General features: G+C 48.3%; 1 protein-coding gene across 1 annotated transcript in view; it reads left to right on the plus strand.

The window, feature by feature from the left end:
• The first annotated feature begins 656 nt into the window (after positions 1-656).
• The window catches only part of melk (maternal embryonic leucine zipper kinase), a 30,408-nt gene continuing 9,682 nt past the window's right edge, over positions 657-21,382 (plus strand). The window contains 12 exon segments of the mRNA XM_041893745.2: positions 657-1,360; positions 1,800-1,887; positions 2,282-2,367; positions 2,702-2,818; positions 3,215-3,358; positions 6,969-7,037; positions 8,995-9,087; positions 9,819-9,917; positions 10,693-10,761; positions 10,950-11,048; positions 15,361-15,447; positions 16,290-16,424. Of these exon segments, the coding sequence (XP_041749679.2) occupies positions 1,824-1,887; positions 2,282-2,367; positions 2,702-2,818; positions 3,215-3,358; positions 6,969-7,037; positions 8,995-9,087; positions 9,819-9,917; positions 10,693-10,761; positions 10,950-11,048; positions 15,361-15,447; positions 16,290-16,424 (1,062 nt within the window). The 5' untranslated portion in view covers positions 657-1,360; positions 1,800-1,823.

Consider the following 21,382-nt stretch of genomic DNA (forward strand, 5'->3'; position numbering starts at 1 on the left):
ATAGCCTCAAGACGTGGTTAAAGGTAGACTCAGCAATATGACGTGGATGCAGAAAGTAAACAGCATAGTGGGTCAATTTCCGGGAACTACTAAGAGCGTTGAAGCGCGAGACTCAACTTCTCTGCTGTTTTGGTGCCCTGGCTACCGTGAAGCGAACCAGTGTGCACATGAGCAGATACTGTGTGTGACCGTGTGAGAGCGAAGTGTTGCGTCTCTCTCATCTCAATATCTCTGGTGCTGCTCGTTGGTAGCGTGGACAGCTGCTAGTGGGCTTTATGGATCTCCACTATCTTCAGCCAAGGGTAAACAACGCAAAATACAATACGCCACATCAGGAAGTAGCATTCCTAGGCATTAACCACTCTAGCATGGTGCTGGAAAATGGTGTTTAATAAAGAAAGTATGCATATTTTCCCTTTTTTTTTTTTTTTTTTGCCTTCTCTCCATTAAAACTACTTAAGGAGGACATCGAAGCCTTTCCAGCCTGAATGGATAATGTTTTCGTTAGGAACCCGTCGCCGGGGGACAGGAGTGCATCCCCAGCTGTGTACATCAAGCCCAGAGGATAGTGGAGGTCCATAAAGCCCAGAGGATAGTGGAGATCCATAAAGCCCAGAGGATAGTGGAGATCCATAAAGCCCAGAGGATAGTGGAGGTCCATAAAGCCCAGAGGATAGTGGAGATCCATAAAGCCCAGAGGATAGTGGAGATCCATAAAGCCCAGAGGATAGTGGAGATCCATAAAGCCCAGAGGATAGTGGAGATCCATAAAGCCCAGAGGATAGTGGAGATCCATAAAGCCCAGAGGATAGTGGAGATCCATAAAGCCCAGAGGATAATGCAAAGCCCACTAGCGGCTGCCCAGGCTATGCTCGTGGCAACGTCATTTCGCTGAGTTTACCTTCAAAACTATAATTTTATGGATGGTCAGTCCTTGCATCCATAGCTATGTCTATAAATTTGAGAGTGATTCCATTTCTCCAGCCCCTATCAGCCCCTCAGCTTTTTACCGAAACAGTGGCGTGGAATGCTTTGTTATTGTTTCAACGGCTGTTTGGCCCTTTAAAGGTTAGGATTGTGGGCTAGAATGATCTGATCGTAGATCTGTCGTTAGGGTCTTGTAGTGTAGAATCCGTTGTATAGCTGCAGTGCCGTTACTGAACGATAGAGGGAGGCAGGGGACACGTTGAATGCGGAAACCGGAAGTAAGGACATTTCGTCACCCGTAGTGGGAAATTCAAACTTCTGCAACAAAACGTCACTGAGCGAGAAGGTCGCATAGTACATTTCCAAAGTATATATTTCCACATTCGTGATAACATTTGCTGCTTTACGGACTAGATCCAAGTTTGTATTTAAGGTAGGTTCGAAGGATAACTCAGCTAGCCAAACAGTGCGAAAATAACGTTAGTCTAGCTAGGTGAAACCTTAGCAAACTTGGCAACCGCAAGTCATTAAATTAGCTAGCTAACGTAATAATGTAGCGAGCTGGTTAGAATTGATAAGTCCTGTCACAGCTTGCTACGGTATTTATATATGCTAGAAGTGTAAGTATGTTATTCTTGTCATCTTATGCGTTGAAACATTTTCGTGTAAGTTAACATTTAGCTTATAGACTTTTCAAAGGAGACCGAAGGTTGTCAGTTGACAGGCAGCTAACGTTAACTAGCTAAGCCAGACTAGACAGTTTGCGAGACAGATTTGCAACGTGTGTGGATGCTATGTTAGCCAGTAGCCACCAATTGGAACTAGCCTTCTGGAGCCTTTTGGCTAAATGTCACTGTGTGCTTTTGTCGCAGCGGTGAGGTTGTGTGGTCGACGAGATGCCCATGGACAGCGCGGCGGAACTCCTCAAGTACTATGAAGTCTACGAGACCATCGGCTCGGGTGAGACATCCCGACGCAAACCACCGCATCCATACCCGACACAACCACCCCATACCTGACACAACCACCCCATACCTGACACAACCACCCCATACCTGACACAGGAGGAACCTGGAGTGTGTGTGTTCATTCATGCAGCTCTGTGTGCATGTAGCTGTGTGTGGTCTGTGTCTGGTCCCTGTGTGTGTGTGTTATCTGTTCTGACCTGTGTGTGTGTCTTATCTGATCTGCTATGCAGCTGGGTGTGTTGTGTGTCCATCGGGAGGCTTTGCTAAGGTCAAGCTGGGTGTGTTGTGTGTCCATCGGGAGGCTTTGCTAAGGTCAAGCTGGGTGTGTTGTGTGTCCATCAGGAGGCTTTGCTAAGGTCAAGCTGGGTGTGTTGTGTGTCCATCAGGAGGCTTTGCTAAGGTCAAGCTGGGTCGCCACATCCTGACAGGAGAGAAGGTGGCCATTAAAATCATGGAGAAGAAGGAACTGGGGGTGAGTCTCCCTCCCTCTCTCTCTCATCTCTTTCTTCCTCTCTCTCTTCCTCCCTCTTTCACTCTCATTCCCACTCTCTCGCTCTCCCTATTTCATTCTCTCTCTTCCTGTCTCTCTCGCTCTCTCTCTCTCTCTCTCTCTCTCTCTGTCTCTCTCTCTCTCTCTCTGTGTCTCTCTCTCTCTCTCTCTCTCTCTCTCTCTCTCTCGCTCTCTCTCTCTCTGTCTCTCTAATATTTACTGTGTTTTTACTGTGGTGGTTTTAATCAAATGTGAATGGCTTGTTAAAGAAACACAAAGTTTAAAAAAATATATATATATATTTTATTCTGTGCAGGAGGACCTTCCTCGTGTGAAGGTGGAGATAGAGGCCATGAAGAGTCTGAGCCATCAGCATGTCTGTAGACTGTACCATGTGATTGAGACTAATACCAAGATATACATGGTGCTGGAGGTAGGACCCCACTCATCAGCATGTCTGTAGACTGCACCATGATATAGACTAATACCAAGATATACATGGTGCTGGAGGTAGGACCCCCACACATCAGCATATCTGTAGACTGCACCATGATATAGACTAATACCAAGATATACATGGTGCTGGAGGTAGGACCCCACACATCAGCATGCCTGTAGACTGCACCATGATATAGACTAATACCAAGATATACATGGTGCTGGAGGTAGGACCCCACTCATCAGCATGTCTGTAGACTGTACCATGATATAGACTAATACCAAGATATACATGGTGCTGGAGGTAGGACCCCACACATCAGCATATCTGTAGACTGCACCATGATATAGACTAATACCGTCTGTCTGTCTGTGTCTCCTCCTCCTCCAGTATTGTCCAGGAGGAGAGCTGTTTGACTACATCATAGCTAAGGACCGTCTGTCTGAAGAGGAGACCAGGGTGTTCTTCAGGCAGATCGTCTCAGCGCTGGCCTACGTCCACAGCCAGGGGTACGCCCACAGAGACCTCAAACCGGTAGGTAACCAGGGATACGCTCACAGAGACGTCAAACCTGTAGATAACCAGGGGTACGCCCACAGAGACCTCAAACCGGTAGGTAACCAGGGATATGCCCACAGAGACCTCAAACCGGTAGGTAACCAGGTATACGCCCACAGAGACCTCAAACCAGTAGGTAACCAGGGATACGCCCACAGAGACCTCAAACCGGTAGGTAACCAGGGATATGCCCACAGAGACCTCAAACCGGTAGGTAACCAGGGATACGCCCACAGAGACCTCGAACCAGTAGGTAACCAGGGATACGCCCACAGAGACCTCAAACCGGTAGGTAACCAGGGATACGCCCACAGAGACCTCGAACCGGTAGGTAACCAGGGATACGCCCACAGAGACCTCGAACCAGTAGGTAACCAGGGATACGCCCACAGAGACCTAAAACTGGTAGGTAACCAGGGATACGCTCACTGAGACCTCAAACCGGTAGGTAACCAGGGATACGCTCACAGAGACCTCAAACCTGTAGATAACCAGGGATACGCTCACAGAGACCTCATACCGGTAGGTAACCAGGGATACGTCCACAGCGGATACACTCATTGCTAAAATCATGAACTATCCCTTTAAAATGACTCTGAGCCAAGCAGCCAAATGATGAAAACAAGTGATTTTAACTTTAAGATTGCATGAATTATACATTAATTATACAAATACTGACTTTAAAGGTTGACTTTGGGGGAAAAAAACGCTAAAATAACAGCTTTAAACTGTGTAACTGATCAATGCACCATCATACCAGGTCATTTAATGCTTAAAAACAAAAAACAAATGGATGTGCCATTTCTTACCGATCTGTACAGCTTCCCTCTAAATACAAAATACAGTGGCTAGCTTAGCTAACGAACTAGCTACGACACATCAACACATACTGGAGGACTTACTGGCCAGCTACAGTGGCTAGCTTAGCTAACGAACTAGCTACGACGCATCAACACATACTGGAGGAGTTACTGGCTAGCTACAGTGGCTAGCTTATCTAACGAACTAGCTACGACACATCAACACATACTGGAGGAGTTACTGGCTAGCTACAGTGGCTAGCTTAGCTAACGAACTAGCTACGACACATCAACACATACTGGAGGAGTTTACTGGCTAGCTACAGTGGCTAGCTTAGCTAACGAACTAGCTACGACACATCAACACATACTGGAGGAGTTTACTGGCTAGCTACAGTGGCTAGCTTAGCTAACGAACTAGCTACGACACATCGATGAACCAGTAAAGGCACGCCCCAAAATTAAGAAAGGGGCGGTGTCGGACGATTTACAATTGCTCTGCCACGGGGTCAAAGATCATTTCCAGACTTTTTTTGGGATTAAAATCAATATTGTGATCCGACCATCTTCTTTACAGACATTTAAATTGTTTAGAAGACAGATGGAAGTTTCTTATATAAACAGGACTTCCTTAGTTCAGGTGGTCTCTGACCAATAGAGTATGTTACAATCGCCCCCCACTGTCCCCTACTGGCTGCTTACTGCATTAGTTTTTACTGAACAGTCCATACTAAATACTATGTAGTATGATTAGTACACAGTATGTACTGCAGGCCTGTCAGTACCTTCAGTAGTAGGGAAGACCGATTTGGGACAAGGCCTGTCAGCACCTTCAGTAGTAGGGAAGACAGATTTGGGACAAGGCCTGTCAGCACCTTCAGTAGTAGGGAAGACAGATTTGGGACAAGGCCTGTCAGCACCTTCAGTAGTAGGGAAGACAGATTTGGGACAAGGCCTGTCAGTACCTTCAGTAGTAGGGAAGACAGATTTGGGACAAGGCCTGTCAGCACCTTCAGTAGTAGGGAAGACAGATTTGGGACAAGGCCTGTCAGCACCTTCAGTAGTAGGGAAGACAGATTTGGGACAAGGCCTGTCAGCACCTTCAGTAGTAGGGAAGACAGATTTGGGACAAGGCCTGTCAGTACCTTCAGTAGTAGGGAAGACAGATTTGGGACAAGGCCTGTCAGTACCTTCAGTAGTAGGGAAGACAGATTTGGGACAAGGCCTGTCAGTACCTTCAGTAGTAGGGAAGACAGATTTGGGACAAGGCCTGTCAGCACCTTCAGTAGTAGGGAAGACAGATTTGGGACAAGGCCTGTCAGTACCTTCACTAGTAGGGAAGACATTTCAGACACTATATTAAAATGCAGTTGGTGACAGTGCTGAATGCAGTTGTTGTTGCTAGTGGTGACGGTACTGAAGGCAGTTGTTGTTGCTAGTGGTGACGGTACTGAAGGCAGTTGTTGTTGCTAGTGGTGACGGTGCTGAATGCAGTTGTTGTTGCTAGTGGTGACGGTGCTGAATGCAGTTGTTGTTGCTAGTGGTGACGGTGCTGAAGGCAGTTGTTGTTGCTAGTGGTGACGGTGCTGAATGCAGTTGTTGTTGCTAGTGGTGACAGTGCTGAATGCAGTTGTTGTTGCTAGTGGTGACGGTGCTGAAGGCAGTTGTTGTTGCTAGTGGTGACGGTGCTGAAGGCAGTTGTTGTTGCTAGTGGTGACGGTGCTGAATGCAGTTGTTGTTGCTAGTGGTGATGGTGCTGAATGCAGTTGTTGTTGCTAGTGGTGACGGTGCTGAATGCAGTTGTTGTTGCTAGTGGTGATGGTGCTGAATGCAGTTGTTGTTGCTAGTGGTGACGGTGCTGAATGCAGTTGTTGTTGCTAGTGGTGACAGTGCTGAATGCAGTCGTTGTTGCTAGTGGTGATGGTGCTGAATGCAGTCGTTGTTGCTAGTGGTGATGGTGCTGAATGCAGTTGTTGTTGCTAGTGGTGACGGTGCTGAATGCAGTTGTTGTTGCTAGTGGTGACAGTGCTGAATGCAGTCGTTGTTGCTAGTGGTGATGGTGCTGAATGCAGTCGTTGTTGCTAGTGGTGATGGTGCTGAATGCAGTTGTTGTTGCTAGTGGTGATGGTGCTGAATGCAGTTGTTGTTGCTAGTGGTGACGGTGCTGAATGCAGTCGTTGTAAGCCACACAGACTTGCTTTGGTTAAACACTGCTGTTGGTTCAGTGATCAGGTGGTATATATTTAATACATGTACATAACTACCATTAATGCTTCTCTCTCTGTCTCCCTCCCTCCCTCCCTCCCTGCCTCCCTCCCTCCCTCCCTCCCTGCCTCCCTCCCTCCCTCCCTCCCTGCCTCCCTCCCTCCCTCCCTCCCTCCCTCCCTCCCTCCCTGCCTGCCTGCCTGCCTGCCTGCCTGCCTGCCTGCCTGCCTGCCTGCCTGCCTGCCTGCCTGCCTCCCTCCCTCCCTCCCTCCCACCCTCCCTCCCTCCCTCCCTCCCTCCCTCCCTCCCTCCCTGCCTCCCCTCCCTCCCTCCTCCCTGCCTCCCTCCTCCCTCCTCCCTCCCTCCCTGCCTCCCTCCCCCTCCCTCCCTCCCTCCTCCCTGCCTCCCTCCCTCCCTCCCTCCCTCCCTCCCTCCCACCCTCCCTCCCTGCCTCCCCTCCCTCCCTCCCTCCCATCCTCCCTCCCTCCCTCCCTCCCTCCCTCCCTCCCTCCCTCCCTCCCTCCCTCCCTCCCTCCCTGCCTCCCTCCCTCCCTCCCTGCCTCCCTCCCTCCCTCCCTCAGGAGAACCTGTTGATAGATGAAGACCACAACCTGAAACTGATCGACTTTGGTCTCTGTGCCAAACCTAAGGTAACCCCACTGACACACACACTGTCATGTTGTCTCAGTGATATGTGCCAAGACTTAGTGGTCATTGATAAATACATTTATTGATTCGATTTAATGTGTTCTGTGTGCTAAGTCCTGCCTAATCACGGTGTGTGTTATAGGGGGGGGGTCTGAGCTATGAGTTGATGACGTGTTGTGGTGGTCCTGTCTAATCACTGTGTTATAGGGGGGTCTGAGCTATGAGTTGATGACGTGTTGTGGTGGTCCTGTCTAATCACTGTGTTATAGGGGGGGTCTGAGCTATGAGTTGATGACGTGTTGTGGTGGTCCTGTCTAATCACTGTGTTATAGGGGGGGTCTGAGCTATGAGTTGATGACGTGTTGTGGTGGTCCAGTCTAATCACTGTGTTATAGGGGGGGTCTGAGCTATGAGTTGATGACGTGTTGTGGTGGTCCAGTCTAATCACTGTGTTATAGGGGGGGTCTGAGCTATGAGTTGATGACGTGTTGTGGTGGTCCAGTCTAATCACTGTGTTATAGGGGGGGGTCTGAGCTATGAGTTGATGACGTGTTGTGGTGGTCCTGTCTAATCACTGTGTTATAGGGGGGTCTGAGCTATGAGTTGATGACGTGTTGTGGGAGTCCAGTCTAATCACTGTGTTATAGGGGGGTCTGAGCTATGAGTTGATGACGTGTTGTGGTGGTCCAGTCTAATCACTGTGTTATAGGGGGGTCTGAGCTATGAGTTGATGACGTGTTGTGGGAGTCCAGTCTAATCACTGTGTTATAGGGGGGTCTGAGCTATGAGTTGATGACGTGTTGTGGTGGTCCAGTCTAATCACTGTGTTATAGGGGGGTCTGAGCTATGAGTTGATGACGTGTTGTGGGAGTCCAGTCTAATCACTGTGTTATAGGGGGGGGGGGTCTGAGCTATGAGTTGATGACGTGTTGTGGTGGTCCAGTCTAATCACTGTGTTATAGGGGGGTCTGAGCTATGAGTTGATGACGTGTTGTGGTAGTCCAGTCTAATCACTGTGTTATAGGGGGGTCTGAGCTATGAGTTGATGACGTGTTGTGGTGGTCCAGTCTAATCACTGTGTTATAGGGGGGGTCTGAGCTATGAGTTGATGACGTGTTGTGGTGGTCCAGTCTAATCACTGTGTTATAGGGGGGTCTGAGCTATGAGTTGATGACGTGTTGTGGTAGTCCAGTCTAATCACTGTGTTATAGGGGGGTCTGAGCTATGAGTTGATGACGTGTTGTGGTGGTCCAGTCTAATCACTGTGTTATAGGGGGGGTCTGAGCTATGAGTTGATGACGTGTTGTGGTGGTCCAGTCTAATCACTGTGTTATAGGGGGGTCTGAGCTATGAGTTGATGACGTGTTGTGGTGGTCCAGTCTAATCACTGTGTTATAGGGGGGTCTGAGCTATGAGTTGATGACGTGTTGTGGTAGTCCAGTCTAATCACTGTGTTATAGGGGGGTCTGAGCTATGAGTTGATGACGTGTTGTGGTGGTCCAGTCTAATCACTGTGTTATAGGGGGGTCTGAGCTATGAGTTGATGACGTGTTGTGGTGGTCCAGTCTAATCACTGTGTTATAGGGGGGTCTGAGCTATGAGTTGATGACGTGTTGTGGTGGTCCAGTCTAATCACTGTGTTATAGGGGGGTCTGAGCTATGAGTTGATGACGTGTTGTGGTGGTCCAGTCTAATCACTGTGTTATAGGGGGGGTCTGAGCTATGAGTTGATGACGTGTTGTGGGAGTCCAGTCTAATCACTGTGTTATAGGGGGGGTCTGAGCTATGAGTTGATGACGTGTTGTGGTGGTCCAGTCTAATCACTGTGTTATAGGGGGGTCTGAGCTATGAGTTGATGACGTGTTGTGGGAGTCCAGTCTAATCACTGTGTTATAGGGGGGGTCTGAGCTATGAGTTGATGACGTGTTGTGGTGGTCCAGTCTAATCACTGTGTTATAGGGGGGTCTGAGCTATGAGTTGATGACGTGTTGTGGGAGTCCGGCCTATGCTGCTCCAGAACTCATCCAGGGGAAAGCCTACATCGGCTCTGAGGTGAGACACCGGGGAGGGGGGGTATAATATGTCTGTGTGTGTGTGTGTATAATGTGTGTGTGTGTGTGTGTGTTGTGTTACCAGGCTGATGTGTGGAGTATGGGGGGTGGGGTAGCTGTTTCCTCTGCTGTGTATGTGTGTGTGTATAATGTGTATGTGTGTGTGTGTGTGTGTATAATGTGTGTGTGTGTGTATAACGTGTATGTGTGTGTGTATAATGTGTATGTGTGTGTGTGTGTGTGTGTGTGTGTATAATGTGTGTGTGTATAATGTGTGTGTGTGTATAATGTGTGTGTGTGTATAATGTGTGTGTGTGTATAATGTGTGTATAAGTGTGTGTGTGTGTGTGTGTATAATGTGTATGTGTGTGTGTATAATGTGTGTGTGTGTGTGTGTGTATAATGTGTGTGTGTATAATGTGTGTGTGTGTGTGTATAATGTGTGTGTGTGTGTATATAATGTGTATAATGTGTATGTGTGTGTGTATAATGTGTGTGTGTGTGTGTGTATAATGTGTGTGTGTGTGTATAATGTGTGTGTGTGTGTATATAATGTGTGTGTGTATAATGTGTGTGTTGTGTGTGTATAATGTGTGTGTGTATAATGTATGTGTGTGTGTGTTGTGTTTCCAGGCTGATGTGTGGAGTATGGGGGTGTTGCTGTTTGCTCTGCTGTGTATAATGTGTGTGTGTGTGTGTGTGTGTGTGTGTGTGTGTGTGTTGTGTTTCCAGGCTGATGTGTGGAGTATGGGGGTGTTGCTGTTTGCTCTGCTGTGTGGATATCTGCCCTTTGATGACGACAACTCTATGGTGCTCTACAGGAAAATCACCGTAAGATAGTGTGTGTGTGTGTGTGTGTGTGTGTGTGTGTGTGTGTGTGTGTGTGTGTGTATTGGTGAAGTTACATGGTTGTCACCAAGGTATCTAAGGTAACATGACAGGTTGTTTACCAAATGGTTCAGCCAGTTCCTGGTTTTAGGACGGCCCACAATTTCTGAATGGAAACACGGCCTGACATTTAGCGCCTACAACATAGTTCATAACTTTTTCTCTGTAGAAACGGTTCAACCATGATTGTCTTCAGTTAGTTTTCTCTGTAGAAAGGGTTCAACCATGATTGTCTTCAGTTAGTTTTCTCTGTAGAAACGGTTCAACCATGACTGTCTTTTCTCTGTAGAAACGGTTCAACCATGACTGTCTTTTCTCTGTAGAAATGGTTCAACCATGACTGTCTTTTCTCTGTAGAAATGGTTCAACCATGATTGTCTTCAGTTAGTTTTCTCTGTAGAAACGGTTCAACCACGATTGTCTTCAGTTAGTTTTCTCTGTAGAAACGGTTCAACCATGACTGTCTTTTCTCTGTAGAAACGGTTCAACCATGATTGTCTTCAGTTAGTTTTCTCTGTAGAAACGGTTCAACCATGACTGTCTTTTCTCTGTAGAAACGGTTCAACCATGATTTTCTTCAGTTAGTTCTCTCTGTAGAAACGGTTCAACCATGATTGTCTTCAGTTCGTTTTTTCTCTTTTGCACAGCTAAATATTTGGGAGCATAATGAAAGCAAGATTCAAAGCCCTAGTGTGAACTAACCTCCATGTTGTTTTAGAGAGGTAAATACCTCAACCCTCACTGGGTGTCTCCTGGGAGCATCCTGCTACTCAACCAGATGATGCAGGTACACAACTCCTCCTACACCTCTCTCTCTCTCTCTCTCTCTCTCTCTGTCTCTCTCTCTCCCCCTCTCCCTCTCTCGCTCTCTCTCTCTCTATGCCTCTCTCTGTCTCTCTGTCTCTCTCTCTCTCTCTCTGATGTTGACATATGATCAGGTTGTGTATAGTAGTTATTCATTGTGTGTGTGTTTAGGTGGATCCTAAGCGTCGCGTGACCGTCAGACAGCTCCTAGACCACCCCTGGATGATATCTGGCTATGGCAGCCCAGTAGAGTGGAACAGCAAGCAGCCTGTAAGAATACAGCACCTACACACACCTACACAACACCTACACAACACCTACACACACCTACACACACTTAAGAACACACTTAAACACACCTAAGAACACACACCTAAGGACACACTTAAGAACACACTTAAACACACCTAAGAACACACACCTAAGGACACACTTAAGAACACACTTAAACACACCTAAGGACACACTTCAGAACACACTTAAGAACACACTTAAACACACCTAAGAACACACACCTAAGAACACACTTAAGAACACACTTAAACACACCTAAGAACACACACCTAAGGACACACTTAAGAACACACTTAAACACACCTAAGAACACACTTAAGAACACACCTAAACACACCTAAGAACACACTTAAGAACACACCTAAACACACCTAAGAACACTTAGTGGGAAGGCGTTTCACCTGTGCTGGTTGCCATCTCATTAGTGGGAAGGCGTTTCACCTGTGCTGGTTGCCATCTCATTAGTGGGAAGGCGTTTCACCTGTGCTGGCCTAGGTGATCTTTAAGAGTGGCTGGCCCAGTGCTCCAGTTGTCTTGATAGATGTGGAGGGTTAACTCCTTTAGTTGTCTTGATAGATGTGGAGGGTCAACACCTTTAGTTGTCTTGATAGATGTGGAGGGTTAACTCCTTTAGTTGTCTTGAGAGATGCGGAGGGTCAACACCTTTAGTTGTCCTGATAGATGTGGAGGGGTTAACACCTTTAGTTGTCTTGAGAGATGTGGAGGGTTAACACCTTTAGTTGTCTTGATAGATGTGGAGGGTTAACACCTTTAGTTGTCTTGATAGATGTGGAGGGTTAACACCTTTAGTTGTCTTGAGAGATGTGGAGGGGTTAACACCTTTAGTTGTCTTGATAGATGTGGAGGGTTAACACCTTTAGTTGTCTTGATAGATGTGGATGGTTAACACCTTTAGTTGTCTTGATAGATGTGGAAGGTCAACACCTTTAGTTGTCTTGATAGATGTGGAGGGTTAACACCTTTAGTTGTCTTGATAGATCTGGAGGGTCAACACCTTTAGTTGTCTTGATAGATGTGGAGGGTTAACACCTTTAGTTGTCTTGATAGATGCGGAGGGTTAACTCCTTTAGTTGTCTTGAGAGATGTGGAGGGGTTAACACCTTTAGTTGTCTTGATAGATGTGGAGGGTTAACACCTTTAGTTGTCTTGAGAGATGTGGAGGGTCAACACCTTTAGTTGTCTTGAGAGATGTGGAGGGTTAACACCTTTAGTTGTCTTGATAGATGTGGAGGGTTAACACCTTTAGTTGTCTTGAGAGATGTGGAGGGTTAACACCTTTAGTTGTCTTGAGAGATGTGGAGGGTTAACACCTTTAGTTGTCTTGATAGATGTGGAGGGTTAACACCTTTAGTTGTCTTGATAGATGTGGAGGGTTAACACCTTTAGTTGTCTTGAGAGATGTGGAGGGTTAACACCTTTAGTTGTCTTGAGAGATGTGGAGGGTTAACACCTTTAGTTGTATTGAGAGATGTGGAGGGTCAACACCTTTAGTTGTATTGAGAGATGTGGAGGGTTAACACCTTTAGTTGTCTTGAGAGATGTGGAGGGTTAACACCTTTAGTTGTATTGAGAGATGTGGAGGGTCAACACCTTTAGTTGTATTGAGAGATGTGGAGGGTCAACACCTTTAGTTGGCGCTCCCTGTTTGATTTCTAGACAAACAATCCTTTATCTGATTTCATTTTGCTCCACTTTGTGGTTTGCTTCCTGTCTTTAAGTTTGTTTGCCTGTTCTGGAGCAGGTTCAGTGGGTCTCATGGTGGGTATCTTTTAGGGCCCAGTTGTTGTTGCTAGTCGACCTCCAGTGGACCCCCCATAGTGTCTCTCAGAACCCTCCTAAACCCCACCTGGTTGGTTTTGGTTGTTAAAGAGATTTTCTTTGGTAGTTCCCTTTGTTGGGACGACGGTTTGAATTTGTCTTGTGGGAACGTAACAACCTACACACACCTGAACACACACACACACACACACACACCTGAACACACAAACACACCTACACACAAACACACCTACACACACCTACACACACACCTGAACACACACACACACACCTGAACACACACACACACACACACACACCTGAACACACAAACACACCTACACACAAACACACCTACACACACCTACACACACACCTGAACACACACACACACACCTGAACACACACACACACACCTGAACACACACACACACCTAAACACACACACACACACCTAAACACACACACACACCTAAACACACACACACACCTAAACACACACACACCTGAACACACACACACACACCTAAACACACACACACACCTGAACACACACACACACCTAAACACACACACACACCTAAACACACACACACACCTAAATACACACACACACCTAAACACACACACACACACCTAAACACACACACACACCTAAACACACACACTCACCTAAACACACACACACACCTAAACACACACACACACCTAAACACACACACACACCTAAACACACACACACACCTGAACACACACACACACACCTGAACACACACACACACACCTAAACACACACACACACCTAAACACACACACACACCTAAACACACACACACACCTAAACACACACACACTCACCTAAACAAACACACCTGAACACACCTAACAGTGTTTTTTGAGGTTGTTTCGGTTTGATTATTTAGAAATTATCACGGTTTCGGTTATTTTTTTAAAACATTAAATGCATAATGCATTGTGTTGGTTGAATGCTGTAACACAGAATACAACAATTAATACAAGTCCCATAACGGTAGTGACTCCTCATTACAGCTTATCACTTATTAACCATCAGTTATTCACATTACTTTAATAAAATATTCCAGTTGTTGTGTAGATTACATTAGTTTTATTTGATGACTTTATTATTTCATGCCAAGATCATCCATCTCATCTCTACTGAGCTGCTGTCTGACTAAATCACTATTTTAGTAGTTTCTTCAGTGTAATAAGGCAGACTTTTATGACTGCTGAATACCAGCTATCGATCACTTAGATCATGTATTTTTCAGGTAGAGAGAGATTCCTCGAGAAGCAACCGCTCTCTTGATCGCACATCCTTCCGTCTCTTCTCTCCGTGTCTGCCCAGACCGGACAAGTAGGCGCGCAATTGGATTATGGTCATTGTAGTTCATTACCACGTTTTCTGCGCTAAACTATGTTAGAATATTGGCCTTTTGGAAACTACAAACTCACTACTACATGGCACAGTCCAGGCTTCATCTGAGTTCTCTCTAGAGAAACTGCACATTGAGCTCAGAAAGAAACGGAATAAAATGGAATTCTAATAATTGAACCGATGTCGGCTAATTAGCGTTTTAAAAAACGGAAAAATAACCAACATTTCGTTTAATCGCTCAACGCTAACACACTCAGACACACACAGTTCCTACATGAATGTGTCGAGTGGCGCAGTGGTCTAAGGCACTGCATCGCAGTGCTAGCTGTGCCACTAGAGATCCTGGTTCGAATCCAGGCTCTGTCGCAGCCGGCCCGCGACCGGGAGACCCATGGGGGCGGAGCACAATTGGCCCAGCGTCGTCCAGGTTAGGGGAGGGAATGGCCGGCAGGGATGTAGCTCAGTTGGTAGAGCATGGCGTTTGCAACGCCAGGGTTGTGGGTTCGATTCCCATGGGGGGGGCCAGTATGAAAAATAATGAAATAATGTATGCACTCACTAACTGTAAGTTGCTCTGGAGCAGAGCGTCTGCTAAATGACACAAAAAAAAATATCTGTCTCTCTCTTTTTCTCTCTCTCCTCTTTCTCTCTCTCTCTCTCTCTCTCTTCCTCTCTCTCTCTCTCTCTCTCTCTCTCTCTCTCTCTCCTCTTTCTCTCTCTCCTCCCCCCCTCTCTCTCTCTCTCTCCTCCCTCTCTCCTCTCTCTCTCTCTCTCTCTCTCTCTCCTCCCTCCCTCTCTCCTCTCTCTCCTCTCTCTCTCCTCCCTCCCTCTCTCTCTCTCTCTCTCTCCTCCCTCCCTCCCTTTCTCTCCTCCCTCTCTCTCCTCCCTCTCTCTCCTCCCTCCCTCTCTCCTCTCTCTCCTCTCTCTCTCCTCCCTCCCTCTCTCTCTCTCTCTCTCTCCTCCCTCTCTCCTCTCTCTCTCTCTCTCTCTCTCTCTCTCTCTCTCTCCTCCCTCTCTCTCTCTCTCCTCCCTCCATCTCTCTCTCTCTCCTCCCTCTCTCTCCTCCCTCCCTCTCTCCTCTCTCTCTCCTCCCTCCCTCTCTCTCCACACTAGTTGGGTTATATAGATGAGGACTGCATCACTGAGATGTCCGTCAGCCTGAGGAACTCCAGACAGAGCACCCTACAACTGGTCAATGAGGTAGGTGTGTGTGTGTGGTAGGATTTTATTCAGCAGTGGTGGCAAGGGTCGCCGGTGGGTTCCCATAGACTTCCAGTCATTGAGTCAACTAACGACTATCCATTTAAAAGCGCGTCTCAGCAGAAATATGCCCCAAAAAATGTAATTTTAAAAGATATATATATTTTTGCCTTTTTTTTAAAACATATTTTTCTGCAGTGGTGCCAACAATTTAGCAGCTGTGGGCTAAATTAATATAGGAGACACTGTGTATAAAACCTGTGTGTGTTGTTGACCACTGTCACCAGTAGATGGCAGTATAGCACAGCTGATTGAATGAACCCTGACAATTATTTTGTACATTCATTCATCAGAGGTGTGTGTTTCTGTTTATAAATGTAAATGTACAGTACCACTCAAAAGTTTGGACACACCTACTCATTCCAGGCTGTTGTTTTTTGGCCAAGAGTGTGCAAAGCTGTCATCAAAGGCAAAGGGTGGCTACTTTGAAGAATCTCAAATATAAAATATATTTTGATTTGTTTAACACTTTTTTTGGGTTACTACATGATTCCATGTGTGTTATTTCATAGTTTTGATGTCTTCACTATTATTCTACAATGTGGTCCTCTGTAGCTCAGCTGGTAGAGCACGGCGCTTGTAACGCCAAGGTAGTGGGTTCGATCCCCGGGACCACCCGTACACAAAAAAATATATATGTATGCAAGCATGACTGTAAGTCGCTTTGGATAAAAGCGTCTGCTAAATGGCATATTATTATTATATTATTACAAATATAGAAAAACCCTTGAATGAGTAGGTGTGTCTTTTGACTGGTACTGTATATATATCTGTGTACACAGTGGAGGTACGACCAGACCACTGCCACCTACCTGTTGCTGCTCTCTAAGAAACAGAGAGGGAAGCCTGTCCGGATCAGGCCTCAACTTCCTGTCTGTGATGTCATATCCTGTTCACCTCTACACCTGGGAGTACAGGTCAGAATCTACTGCAACCTCTCTTCGTGTTCTCTCTCTCTCTCAGCTCTCTCTCTCTCTGTCTCTCTCTGTCTCTCTCTGTCTCTCTCTGTCTCTCTCTGTCTCTCTCTCTCTCTCTCTCTCTCTCTCTCTCTCTCTCTCTCTCTCTCTCTCTCTCTCTCTCTCTCAGCTCTCTCTCTCTCTGTCTCTCTCTGTCTCTCTCTGTCTCTCTCTGTCTCTCTCTCTCTCTCAGCTCTCTCTCTCTCTCTCTCTCTCTCTCTCTCTCACTCTCTCTCTCTCTCTCTCTCTCTCTCTCTCTCTCTCAGCTCTCTCTCTCTCTGTCTCTCTCTGTCTCTCTCTGTCTCTCTCTGTCTCTCTCTCTCTCTCTCTCAAATATATACACTGAGTGTCAAAACATTAAGGACACCTGCTCTTTCCATGACAGACTGACTAGATGAATCTATGATCCCTTATTGATGTCACCTGTTAAATCCACTTGATGGCGGAGAGGAGACAGGTTAAAGAAGGATTTTTAAGCCTTGAGACAATTGAAACACGGATTGTGTATGTGTGCCTTTGAACGGGGTACGGTAGTAGGTGCCAGGCGCACCGGTTTGTGTCAAGAACTGCAACGCCGCTGGGTTTTTCTCGCTCTACAGTTTCCCGTGTGTATCAAGAATGGTCCACCACCCAAAGGACATCCAGCCAACTTGACACAACTGTGGGCCAGCATCCCTGTGGAACGCTTTCCACACCTTGCAACTCAATATTGGGAAGGTGTTCTTAAATGTTTTCTACACTGAGTTAGTGTTTCATTTTTCAGTAATTTTGAATCTCTTTTAGAATTTTTTTTCCACTTTGACATTCTTTGAGTATTTTGTGTAAATCATTGACTAAAAAATGCCAAATCCACTGTAAACCACTTCGTAATGCAACAAAATATAATACCTTTCTATCCCTCTCTCTCTCCTCTTCTCCTTCTCCTCCCTTCATCTCTAATCCTCTCCTTCTCATTCTACCTCTCTCCTTTCTCCTCTCTCCACCTCTCTGCCTCTTCTCTCTCCTTCTCTCTGCCTCTTCTCTCTCCTCCTCTCTGCCTCTTCTCTCTCCTCCTCTCTCCTCCTCTCCTCCTCTCTGCCTCTTCTCTCTCTCTCTCCTCCTCTCTGCCTCTCCTCTCTCCTCCTCTCTCCTCCTCTCTGCCTCTTCTCTCTTCCCCTCTTCTCTCTCCTCCTCTCTCCTCCTCTATGCCTCTCCTCTCTCATCCTCTCTGCCTCTTCTCTCTCCTCCTCTTCTCTCTCCTCCTCTCTGCCTCTTCTCTCTCCTCCTCTCTGCCTCTTCTCTCTCCTCCTCTCTCCTCCTCTCTGCCTCTTCTCTCTCCTCCTCTCTGCCTCTCCTCTCTCCTCCTCTCTGCCTCTTCTCTCTCCTCCCTCTCTCCTCCTCTCTGCCTCTTCTCTCTCCTCTCTCCTCCTCTCTGCCTCCTCTCTGCCTCTTCTCTCTTCTCCTCTCCGCCTCTTCTCTCTCCTCCTCTCTGCCTCTTCTCTCTCCTCCTCTCTGCCTCTTCTCTCTCCTCTCTCCTCCTCTCTGCCTCCTCTCTGCCTCTTCTCTCTTCTCCTCTCTGCCTCTTCTCTCTTCTCCTCTCTGCCTCTTCTCTCTCCTCCTCTCTGCCTCTTCTCTCTCCTCCTCTCTGCCTCTTCTCTCTCCTCCTCTCTGCCTCTTCTCTCTCCTCCTCTCTGCCTCCTCTCTCCTCCTCTCTGCCTCTTCTCTCTCCTCCTCTCTCCTCCTCTCTGCCTCCTCTCTGCCTCTTCTCTCTTCTCCTCTCTGCCTCTTCTCTCTCCTCCTCTCTGCCTCCTCTCTGCCTCTTCTCTCTTCTCCTCTCTGCCTCTTCTCTCTCCTCCTCTCTGCCTCTTCTCTCTCCTCCTCTCTGCCTCTTCTCTCTGCCTCTTCTCTCTGCCTCTTCTCTCTGCCTCTTCTCTCTCCTCCTCTCTGCCTCTTCTCTCTCCTCCTCTCTGCCTCTTCTCTCTCCTCCTCTCTGCCTCTTCTCTCTCCTCCTCTCTGCCTCTTCTCTCTCCTCCTCTCTCCTCCTCTCTGCCTCTTCTCTCCTCCTCTCTGCCTCTTCTCTCTCCTCCTCTCTGCCTCTTCTCTCTCCTCCTCTCTGCCTCTTCTCTCTCCTCCTCTCTCCTCATCTCTGCCTCTTCTCTCTCCTCCTCTCTGCCTCCTCTCTCTCCTCCTCTCTGCCTCTTATCTCTCCTCCTCTCTGCCTCTTATCTCTCCTCCTCTCTGCCTCTTCTCTCTCCTCCTCTCTGCCTCTTCTCTCTCCTCCTCTCCTCCTCTCTGCCTCCTCTCTCTCCTCCTCTCTGCGTCTTCTCTCTCCTCCTCTCTGCCTCTTCTCTCTCCTCCTCTCTGCCTCTTCTCTCTCCGCCTCTCTGCCTCTCCTCTCTCCTCCTCTCTGCCTCTTCTCTCTCCTCCTCTCTCCTCCTCTCTGCCTCTTCTCTCTCCTCTCTCCTCTCTGCCTCCTCTCTGCCTCTTCTCTCTTCTCCTCTCTGCCTCTTCTCTCTCCTCCTCTCAGCCTCTTCTCTCTCCTCCTCTTCTCTCTCCTCCTCTCTGCCTCTTCTCTCTTCCCCTCTTCTCTCTCCTCCTCTCTGCCTCTCCTCCTCCTCCTCCTCTCTGCCTCTTCTCTCTCCTCCTCTCTGCCTCTTCTCTCTCCTCCTCTCTCCTCCTCTCCTCCTCTCTGCCTCTTCTCTCTCTCTCGCTCTCCTCCTCTCTGCCTCTCCTCTCTCCTCCTCTCGCCTCCTCTCTGCCTCTTCTCTCTCCTCCTCTCTCCTCCTCTCTGCCTCTTCTCTCTCCTCCTCTTCTCTCCCCTCCTCTCTGCCTCTTCTCTCTCCTCCTCTCTGCCTCTTCTCTCTCCTCCTCTCTGCCTTTTCTCTCTCCTCCTCTCTGCCTCTTCTCTCTCCTCCTCTCTGCCTCTTCTCTCTCCTCCTCTCTGCCTCTTCTCTCTCCTCCTCTCTGCCTCTCCTCTCTCCTCCTCTCTGCCTCTTCTCTCTCCTCCTCTTCTCTCTCCTCCTCTCTGCCTCTTCTCTCTTCCCCTCTTCTCTCTCCTCCTCTCTGCCTCTCCTCCTCCTCCTCTCTGCCTCTTCTCTCTCCTCCTCTCTGCCTCTTCTCTCTCCTTTCTCCTCTCTCCTCCTCTCTGCCTCTTCTCTCTCCTCCTCTCTGCCTCTTCTCTTTCCTCCTCTCTGCCTGTCCTCTCTCCTCCTCTCTGCCTCTTCTCTCTCCTCCTCTTCTCTCCCCTCCTCTCTCCTCCTCTCTGGCTCTTCTCTCTCTCTCTCCTCCTCTCTGCCTCTCCTCTTTCCTCCTCTCTGCCTCTCCTCTCTCCTCCTCTCTGCCTCTCCTCTCTCCTTCTCTCTGCCTCTTCTCTCTCCTCCTCTCTGCCTCTTCTCTCTCCTCCTCTCTGCCTCTCCTCTCTCCTCCTCTCTCCTCCTCTATGCCTCTCCTCTCTCCTCCTCTCTGCCTCTTCTCTCTCCTCCTCTTCTCTCTCCTCCTCTCTGCCTCTTCTCTCTCCTCCTCTCTGCCTCTTCTCTCTCCTCCTCTGCCTCTTCTCTCTCCTCCTCTCTCCTCCTCTCTGCCTATTCTCTCTCCTCTCTCCTCCTCTCTGCCTCCTCTCTGCCTCTTCTCTCTCCTCCTCTCTGCCTCTTCTCTCTCCTCCTCTCTGCCTCTTCTCTCTCCTCCTCTCTCCTCCTCTCTGCCTCTTCTCTCTCCTCCTCTCTGCCTCTCCTCTCTCCTCCTCTCTGCCTCTTCTCTCTCCTCCTCTCTGCCTCTTCTCTCTCCTCTCTCCTCCTCTCTGCCTCCTCTCTGCCTCTTCTCTCTTCTCCTCTCTGCCTCTCTCTCCTCCTCTCTGCCTCTTCTCTCTCCTCCTCTCTGCCTCTTCTCTCTCCTCCTCTCTGCCTCTTCTCTCTCCTCCTCTCTGCCTCTCCTCTCTCCTCTGCCTCTTCTCTCTCCTCCTCTCTGCCTCTCCTCTCTCCTCTGCCTCTTCTCTCTCCTCCTCTCTCCTCCTCTCTGCCTCTTCTCTCTCCTCCTCTTTCCTCCTCTCTGCCTCTTCTCTCTCCTCCTCTCTGCCTCTTCTCTCTCCTCCTCTTCTCTCTCCTCCTCTCTCCTCCTCTCTGGCTCTTCTCTCTCTCTCTCCTCCTCTCTGCCTCTCCTCTTTCCTCCTCTCTGCCTCTCCTCTCTCCTCCTCTCTGCCTCTCCTCTCTCCTCCTCTCTCCTCCTCTCTGCCTCTTCTCTCTCCTCCTCTCTGCCTCTCCTCTCTCCTCTGCCTCTTCTCTCTCCTCCTCTCTGCCTCTTCTCTCTCCTCTTCTATGCCTCTTCTCTCCTCCTCTTTCCTCCTCTCTGCCTCTTCTCTCTCCTCCTCTCTCCTCCTCTCTGCCTCTTCTCTCTCTTCTCTCTCCTCCTCTCTGCCTCTTCTCTCTCCTCCTCTCTGCCTCTTCTCTCTTCCCCTCTTCTCTCTCCTCCTCTCTGCCTCTTCTCTCTCCTCCTCTCTGCCTCTTCTCTCTTCCCCTCTTCTCTCTCCTTCTCTCTGCCTCTTCTCTCTCCTCCTCTCTGCCTCTTCTCTCTTCCCCTCTTCTCTCTCCTTCTCTCTGCCTCTTCTCTCTCCTCCTCTCTGCCTCTTCTCTCTTCCCCTCTTCTCTCTCCTTCTCTCTGCCTCTTCTCTCTCCTCCTCTCTGCCTCTTCTCTCTTCCCCTCTTCTCTCTCCTTCTCTCTGCCTCTTCTCTCTCCTCCTCTCTGCCTCTTCTCTCTCCTCCTCTCTGCCTCTTCTCTCTCCTCCTCTTCTTTCTCCTCCTCTCTGCCTCTTCTCTCTCCTCCTCTCTGCCTCTTCTCTCTCCTCCTCTTCTTTCTCCTTCTCTCTCCTCCTCTCCTTCTCTCTGCCTCTCCTCTCTCCTCCTCTCTGCCTCTCCTCTCTCCTCCTCTCTGCCTCTTCTCTCTCCTCC

Source organism: Coregonus clupeaformis, unplaced genomic scaffold (assembly GCF_020615455.1).
Source record: "Coregonus clupeaformis isolate EN_2021a unplaced genomic scaffold, ASM2061545v1 scaf0390, whole genome shotgun sequence".
Classification (NCBI taxonomy): domain Eukaryota; kingdom Metazoa; phylum Chordata; class Actinopteri; order Salmoniformes; family Salmonidae; genus Coregonus; species Coregonus clupeaformis.